This window comes from Rhea pennata, unplaced genomic scaffold (genome assembly GCF_028389875.1).
Source record: "Rhea pennata isolate bPtePen1 unplaced genomic scaffold, bPtePen1.pri scaffold_32, whole genome shotgun sequence".
Taxonomy (NCBI): Eukaryota; Metazoa; Chordata; class Aves; order Rheiformes; family Rheidae; genus Rhea; species Rhea pennata.
In genome coordinates this window covers 2297646-2306609 of record NW_026907679.1, presented here as the reverse complement: position 1 = coordinate 2306609, position 8964 = coordinate 2297646, and the positions used below count along the sequence as shown (strand labels likewise).

At 51.7% G+C, this 8964-nt stretch overlaps 1 protein-coding gene across 1 annotated transcript; it reads left to right on the top strand.

Annotated features, from left to right (window-relative positions):
• The first annotated feature begins 1947 nt into the window (after positions 1-1947).
• On the top strand, positions 1948-2898 carry LOC134154543 (olfactory receptor 14C36-like). The gene has a single exon (XM_062601216.1). It carries the CDS (start codon positions 1963-1965, stop codon positions 2896-2898), a length of 936 nt encoding a protein of 311 aa, XP_062457200.1. The 5' UTR covers positions 1948-1962.
• Positions 2899-8964: the final 6066 nt, after the last annotated feature.

The following is an 8964-nucleotide window of genomic DNA, read 5'->3' as shown; positions in this document are numbered from 1 at the left end:
GAGCAGCTCCTCTGCCAAGAGCAGCAGGGCTCTACGCTCTAGGCACTGACTGTGGACATGAGATGAGAAGTGAAAGGCAGTGTGGAGTGGGAGGCCAGAGGAGAGCTCACTGTGGGAGAAATCTTCACAGCCTTTGACACGGTAAGTCTCTGGCTGCAGGACAACACCACTGAGATTCCTGGAGGGGTCTTCTGAACCCAGCCCATCCCGTGCCTGGAAGGCTTTTTATGGATCACTCTCCTGGTTTCTAACATGCATGGCAGGCTTACCTGAAAGGGAAGGCACTCTCCTGAGGCTCTGATTTTGTTTTATACCTTTGGCAGGGCACAAACTGGAAAGGATGGTTTGGGCTTAGGTGACTGGAGGAGAGTTCTGCAGTGTTCCTGTGAGGGACCAATAGGTCTACAAGGACCCCAGAAAGCTCCTTCAGCCACCTCTTCACCTGCCAGCAGCAGCAATATCTCCTTTGCAGCCCTCACCAGTCTCATCATGCTTAGTCTCGCCTGCTCCTTAGGTCTTGCACACACAGAGATGCCCCTGGGCAGGGCTCTTTTGCCAGAAGGATTCTGTAGGGCAGAGTCAAATGCCCCGTGGGTGGCATGGGGTCAGGGAGCACTGACAGGGGACAGACGTGGGGACAGAGAAAGAGCACCAAGTGGGGACAGCTCCAGGCGGCTGAGAGATGCTCAGGGAATGTGAGGAAAGTGCCCACAGAAACACTGTGGCAGGCTGGACTCAGGCAACTCTCCCGTGGTCCTCCCTCTCCCTTTCTGCTCTTGTACTTGCTGTCAGCTGGAGGTTCAGCTACAAATTCAGACACTCACCCTGAGGTCCTCCCATGGAGGTGTCTGCAGAGGGCTGAGGTGCCCACGGCCTGTTCTCATCCCAGGGTGCTGGGAAATGTGATTTGAGGGTCTGGGGAATGAATGGACTCTCCCTTTTGGAGATCTCCTTTTCAGGACATGTGAGTGAGTCCTTATGGTGTCCTGCTGTGTTTGAAAGCTGCCCTCCAGAAGGACACAGCTCTCCCATTGGATCTTAGCAATGCTGGAGATCCCTTTCAAGTAGTTCAGGAGATACTAACACCAGAAAATGCTCCTGAGCACCTTCGTATGTGTGCAGCTGAAGTGAACCCAGCGTTTCCTCGGCTAGAATGGAAGTGTTGAGAGTTTCCTCCACTCTCGGCAGTCAGCTCACAGAGTCGTTGGTCGAATCAGGTATGTCAGGAGCAACGTTCTGTTCTCTCCATCACATCTCCACCTCGGGCTGCGAAAGAGAGCAGAGTTAGATCTGTGCTTTGAAACCATCCTCCCCTGATCTCATCGGAGTGCAATGTCTTTTTATAGAGTAACTTGTGGGTGAAATAATCCTTTGGGTAGCACAAGTGGAGAACAGGGCAGCTGAGAGCAAGGCAGGTGGACTCAACAGCACTCCTGACCCTGCACTAAGCAGCAGACAGCCCGTTTTCCTCTCTCGTCTTCTAATGTTCATCCTTGCAGCAAGAAAAACATCTATCCCTAAAAAGACCACTCACCAGATGTAATGGAAGAATCTAAAAATCTGCAAACAAATAAGAAAAAAAAAAAAACACACTAAACCTCTCTGCTGTAACATGAACTCTTTAGAACTGTGTGTGAGGATATTAACAGATCTTTTTCATTACAGGTGGGCACTCAAACACCAATTCTGAAAATCAGAGATATCACAAACCAGCCCCATCTACCACCTGGTGTAAAGCAGGACAGGCCTGTGCTCCTCCCAGCACACTCAGCTGGAGCTGGAGCTGAGGAGCTGAACAAAGATCTTCCTGAGAAGGACAAAAGAAATTTGTCTATACTGTTGGCAGGATGGGTGAGGGTGTAGTATTCCTATGAAAAAAAAATGAAAGTTTTGTTTCTCAGGGACAATCAGTGGTCACTGTCTTTTACCCTCTGACAGTTGCCCCATGCCCCAAACCAGCAAATGTCCAACAGCAGCTCCTTTGATGAGTTCCTCCTCCTGGCATTTGCGGACACACAGGAGCTGCAGCTCTTGCACTTCTCTCTCTTCCTGGGCATCTACCTGGCTGCCTTCCTGGGCAATGGCCTCATCATCACAGCTGTAGCATGTGACCACCATCTCCACACTCCCATGTATTTCTTCCTCCTCAACCTCTCCATCCTCGACCTTGGCTCCATCTCCACCACTGTCCCCAAATCCATGGCCAATTCCCTGAGGAACACCAGGGCCATTTCCTACTCTGGATGTGCTGCCCAGGTCTTTCTGGTTGTCTTCTTGCTTTCAGCAGAACATTTTCTCCTCACTGTCATGGCCTATGACCGTTTTGTTGCCATCTGCAAACCCCTGCACTATGGCACAATCATGGGCAGCAGAGCTTGTGTCAGAATGGCAGCAGCTGCCTGGGCCAGTGGCTTTATCTATTCTCTCCTGCACACTGGAAATACATTTTCACTACGGCTCTGCCAAGGCAATGCTGTGGACCAGTTCTTCTGTGAAATCCCCCAGATACTCAAGCTCTCCTGCGCAGATTCTTACCTCAGGGAAGTTGGGCTTATTGTGGTTAGTGTCTTTTTAGTCTTTGGGTGTTTCATTTTCATTGTGCTGTCCTATGTGCAGATCTTCACTGTTGTGCTGAGGATCCCCTCTGAGCAGGGCCGACACAAAGCCTTTTCCATGTGCCTCCCTCACCTGGCTGTTGTCTCCCTGTTTGTCAGCACTACAGCATTTGCCTACCTGAAGCCCCCCACCATCTCCTCCCCATCTCTGGATCTGGTGGTGACTGTTCTGTACTCAGTGGTGCCTCCAACACTCAACTCGCTCCTCTACAGCATGAGGAACAAGGAGCTCCAGGAGGCAGTGAGGAAACTATTCCAGCTGGTGCAAGCTCAGCAGCAATGAGCTGCCCATGTCTCCTCACAAGCAATTTACAGTTTATCTCAAGAAACTTTGTGCTCTGGGAGTTCTGTCTGTGATAGTCCTATTTGTGCACAAATATCTGAATTCATTCCATTTCTGCTGGAGCACAAATCCCATCTCTCTGACCCAGAAGCCTTCTGCATATCTGCCTATCTCTGTGTCAGACTTGATCTCCCAAGTAGCAATTCTCTAATAAAAGGGGATCTCTGTGCCTGAAGGCTGGGCTCTTCCTCCCAAGTTGGAGCCAAGAATGTGCTCAGGGAAATGCACCCAAAAGGATCCTGTTGTTGTGCTTGGGTTTTCTGTGGATAAAGGGGCATGAACTCTTTTGAGTGACACGTGAGGGAAAGAGGGCTGTATTCATCTGTCACTTGTGGGTGCCCAGTGTCCCTCGAGAGGATGAGTGGTCAAAGAGGTCTCTTCTGGGGACTGTGCCACATATTGGAGGGCTGATCAAAGATGCCCATTTTTCTGAAGGGGGTTTGGAGCCACCCAGAGAGCACAGGACATCTCCAGGGACAGTGTGTGCCTGGGATGTACAGTAAGTAGAGACTCTCACAAACAAGTGCAGTCAACCAAAGGAAAGCATCAAATCAGGGCTCTTCATTCTCAGGAGAGGGAGTGGGCTGGGTCTAATGACACCCCCGAACATGCCCTGAGCAGTGTGAAATTCTGCCCCCACAGATAAAGAAGAACTTCTCTACTGCAGGATTGGCAGAGCTCTGGAACAGGTTGCCCAGAGAGGTCGTGGAGTCTCTGTCTCTGGAGATATTCAATATCTGCCTCAACATGATCCTGTCTAACATGCAACAGGTGACTCTGCTTTAGCAGGGAGGTTGGACTAGATATCTCCAGAGGTCTCTTCCAACCGCAGCCATTCTGTGCTTCTGCGTGATTCTGTGAAATGCCCTGTCACTTCTCTGTCCATCCCACCATAACAGATTGAGGGAGGGGGGAGGAGTTGTCAGGAGCAATGATACTGGTCCAGCTGGCTCTGGTATGACCAGCAAGGCCAGTGTGCAGTTATCGTGCAGACCCACGGAAAAGGCAGCTGCCTTGGACACCCCCAGGCATATCCTTGCAGGCTGCCATGCTGAGCATGCAGTCAGCCTGCTGGCAGGCAGAAACCTACTGGACTTTGCCAGCACTTCTCACTGGCTTCTCAGCAGCTCCAGGCAGTCAGGCAGAGGCTTTCAAGGCCAGCGTCATGGCTCAGCTGTGCACCTTTGTGAGGATGTGTGCCCAGGAGCCTTGTACATCAGGCAGTCAAGGCAGCCTGCGCCTTCGCTGGGAGCAAGCTGGGCTCTGGCTGTACTGCACTGCTGCGGGCAGCTGCTTCTGGACCACTTGTGGACAGGAGGACCCACAGGGTGGAGGTCGTTGTGTTGGAACAAGATAATATTAGCCTTTCTGCTAATATTCTGGAGAAACATATTTCAGCAAGAACTGTCTGTGAAAAAATAGAGGAAGTCGGATTTCCTCCAGAAAAAGACTGTACTTGCACACTGTTTCCACAATGAAGGCAGCCCATAAATCCTCTAGAAAAAGAAGAAGAAAACCGGGAAGAAAACAAAGGCAGAGCAAAGTACAAGGGAATCTGAATACACAAAAGTACTCTTTAAGGAACTGGAAGCCTCCGCAGGAGAGTCGAGTTACAACATGCAAACCCTGTCACGTTCCTTTTTCAAGAAAACATAGTAAGCCCACACCTTTTCATGGTTAGAAAAGCCTGAGAGCTTCCACTTTTAGCCCCTTCTAGTTTGGAATGCTCGTACTTCAGCATAAGCCAAAAAAGGGCATATTACACAAGTCAGACCAAGCTCATTGTTAGAGATTTCCTTGAGGTTATCAACATTTAACCAGTATCATTCAGTTAAACTGCATCACAAAATTCTGGGCATCCTGCAGTCATTTGGAGCTGTTCCCTATGCCTTCCCTTCCCCTTCCCCTTCCACTTTCCCTTCCCCTTCCCCTTCCCCTCCCCCTTTTCCTTTCCTTTCTGTCCCTTTCACAGAAGCACAGAATCGGTTAGCTTGGAAGGGACCTCTGCAGATCATCTAGTCCAACGCCCCTGCTCAAGCAGGCTCACCTAGAACACGTTAGACAGGGTTGCATCCAGGTGGCCTTTGAATATCTCCAGAGAAGGAGACTCCATGACCTCTCTGGGCAACCTCTTCCAGTGCTCTGTCACTCTCACAGTGCAGAAATTCCTCCTCACGTTCAGGCGCAACTTCCTGTGGTTCAGTTTTTGCCCTTTGCCTCTAGTGCTTTCGCATGGGACAGCTGAAAAGCCTTTGTCCCCATCCCCTTGACACCCTCCCTTCAGATACTTACACACATTGATAAGATCCCCCCTCAGTCTTCCCTTCTCCAGGCTAAACAGGCCCAGCTCTCGCAGTTGGTCCTCGTAGGGCAGGTGCTGCAGCCCCCTGATCATCCTCGTAGCCCTACGCTGGACTCTCTGCAGTAGCTCCATGTCTCTGTTGTACTGGGGAGCCCAAAACTGGATGCAGGACTTGAGATGTGGCCTCACCAGAGCTGAGTAGGGGGGCAGGATCACCTCCATTGACCTGCTGGCAGCACTCTTCCTAATGCACCCAAGGATACCGTTGGCCTTCCTGGCCACAAGGGCACATTGCTGGCTCAGAGTCAATTTGTCATCCACCAGCACTCCCAGGTCCTACTCTGTAGAGCTGCTTTCCAGCAGGTCAGCCCCCAGCTTGTACTGGTGCCTAGGGTTATTTCTCCCTAGGTGCAGGACTCTGCACTTGCCCTTCTTGAACCTCGTGAGCGCTCTCTGAGTGGCAGCACAGCCCTCAGGTGTATCAGCCACTCCTCCCAGCTTGGTATCGCCAGCAAACCTGCTGAGGAGGCACTGTGTCCCTTTGTCCAGGTCATTTCCTTTCCTTTTGCTTCCTAAAGAAACAAGGAAGTTTCTTTGCTATCTGCTGACCTTCCAGCTTGTAAAGCGTAGGAAAAAAAACAGTGCAGAGGGAGGCAGCAGAAGGCATTGGTGGAGGCCTTAAAGTGCTGGAAGTGCCTGCAGAAAAGTGTTGTGTTGTCAGTGCTCCAGGGGAGGCTGGGCCCCAGCACAGGGAGTTGCTCAGCTCTGCTTAGTGCCTCTTCCGAGGAAGGTGCAAGTCGGAGGAAGCTTGCTAGGCCAGAGTGGCCTCTTACTGTCCTGATCTTAATTGTGTCTGGGTCCATCTGAAAGCCTTCTCCGTGAGGTTTCCTCCCCTGCAGCCCCTTCCAGGGAGAGTTCTCCCAGGCCTGTGCAAGTGAAAAAGAACCGCTTGGGAGCTCGGCTTGGTCTCTGCCCTCAGAGTGCCAGGGAGGTTTCTTGTGCCCTCTTCCCTAAAACAGCCTCCAAGCTGAGGAAGCATTTTGGATCCCTCGGGAACTTGGTGTGGCTGGAGTGCAGGAGTCAGAGCTGGCTTGCTCATGCCTCCCCACATGCTGCCTCCATGACTAGGCCAGGACAACAGAAAAGTGTGTCCCAGCGGTGAGAGACTGGGCAGACAGCAAATGGGCTTTTTCCGGAGGCCTTTTTTAGAGTTCTCTAAAATGCCTGGACAGCTCTGAAAGTATTGATGTTCATAACCCTCCCGTCCACGTCCCAGAGGAGATCCTCAGTGTCATACATTGGCCTGGAAATGGGAGTTTCCAAGGGCCGTGTACTGATTTTTGCCATCTGTACTGCATGCTTAGGAGTCACCGTTGAAAATGCAGATGCCGAGTGGCTGAGGCAGCAGGCGATGGCTCTGCTGTTTGCAGGTAGGTTACAACGGGCCTGAACAGAGCTCCAGAGGTTAGGGAGGACTTGAGAGGCCAAGCAGCAGCCTGACAAAGTCCTTGTGCAAGGTGACCCGGCCTAGAGCAAATTCACGTATGGAGGAGAAGGGACTGCCACAGCCCCCGCTGGCCTGGGGAAGCTGTCCGCCTCCTGCTGCCCCACGCTGCCCCACAATCAGAGTTCCTTCCCCTGCCAGGCCCTGCAGCGAGCCTGGGCCTGGGCTCCCTGTCCTGGGACTGGTGTCACCTCCGCCCTCCCCTGAGTCACTGCAGATCTCTGGGGACTGCCGAGCAATGGGAACCCTTCAACACGGCAGGCAGCAGCTGAGGTCCTGCGTGACAGCCGGCCAGAAGAAACACTGGGAAATTAAGATCGGAAAGCTCAGCAGTGCAAGGCCTTAGGGAAGGGGAAGCGATAGTGATTTACAGACTCCCCAGATGAGGCGCTCCGGCCTGCTCCCCCCGGGCTCTACAGGCTTTAGCCGCTCTCACCCATGTGCTCCCAAGCACCAGGACATCTCTGCCCAGGGACCCTCGTGTGCCACAGAGAGGATACAGGACACTGGTCATCGAGGCCTCATCTGCTCTGCAGGGGTCCCACTGACTGGCAACTAAAGACTAGTTTTGGGGTGGACCTTGTGTGCCCTTCGGGGTCCTTAGCTGTTAAGAGATGGGCTTTTGCCTTGGGATCTTGCTTACATCAGCGCCCACCAGCTCGAGGCCCAGCTGCTGCCCTGGCAGGTTTTCCTTGTTTGTTTGAAATCGGTGTGCATTTCCCTGCAAGGCTAAAAGGACAAGGCCTGGCGGGGGGGGGGGGGGGGGGCACTAGCAAGCCTACAAAGCAAGGAGATTTCCAAACCTGGGAGCTGTTGCTTGAAAGTGTCTTTTGGGAAAGAAAAAACTTGCAATTCTGAGCAGAAGCAAAACATACCTGAGAAGGAATGGCTGCTTGCCGTAGTTGGGGGAGAAGTCTCCTTTCCAAATGCCTCCCGAACCAGCTCGGAAGGAAAGCATTTCCTGATGCCATCTTTGGGCAGTGTCTCCTGGCATGTTGGCCATTCAGCAGCCTTCCTGCATTCCCCTCCACTCGAAATAGCTGATCAGGAAAGAGAAGCATCCACAGAGCCTTTCAGCGGCTGTGGGAGATACCTAGAGAGGCTGGGAAATGAGGCTGGGCAGAGCCAGCCCTGAGCAGCAGGCAGCAGTCTGGGCTGAGGGGCTGGGAGGAAGGAGAGACGTGCGCAGCCCCAGGAGCGGGTGAGGTGGGCAAAGGCGACCCAGGCGGGCGCAGGGCCAAGGGAGACCTATGGGATTTCAAGGGATAGAAATGCCATTTTTCTGTTAGTTTGGCCAAGTGCAGGGCTACCAAGTGCTACTGAAAAGTATTTTGCATTCTCTTGGTGGGGTTCAGGAGGAGTGAAAAATCACCTTGCAAGGTGGCTGTGTTTTCTCAGCTCTGCTGGAGACGCATCATCCTCTAAGAGACACCCTTCCCCTCAGCAGTTTGGGCCAGATTGCTTTCCCCAAACTGGGTTCTGTTTCCCGGTATGCAAGCAACCAGTAGGCATAGAGCAAGGTCGAGATAGAGCCTTAATGAACTTACAGGCAGCTCCGGCTAATTCTGCTATTCTGGTCTTCTCTGCCCCTCACATTCTTCAAAGTGTTGTGCTTTCCTTGAGGTTATTCGTCTGGAGCTGGTGGTCCTTTGCAATACTGATTTACGATACCCTCTCTCCCTTGTCCTTGAGTCCTGGCAGCTATTTGCAGGGTTTCCACAACATCGTTCCAGCAATTCTGCCCTTTGAGACTTGATAATATCACTTACCTAGCAAGTCTCATTAAACAACTTCAGTAGTTCCCGTATGGATGTTAAGTTAGGTCTAAGTGTCTCCCACGGCATGGGTGGTCTGGCAGATTTGGGAATAGGCAAGCAAGCAATAATCTGAGACATGCTATGGACTTTCCAAAGGCCTGTATAAGCTGCACAGTCAGGTTAGTTGTAGCAAAGGGCATGCATAACAAAAATTAACACTGTCCTCATTTTCCATCTGATTAGCTCCCTGAAAAGGATTAAACAAATCAGTATTCCTATAAATCAGTCCTATTATTATAAATAATAATGGTATCAGAACGTGAAATAACACCAATAACCCCTGAGAGCAGTCCACTTCAATGTAAGAGAGTTCCATTTCCCAGGTAGAATTCATCGATTTTGTAACTTCTGAGTGACTCAGTCTGGAGAGAGCAGCTCCCTCG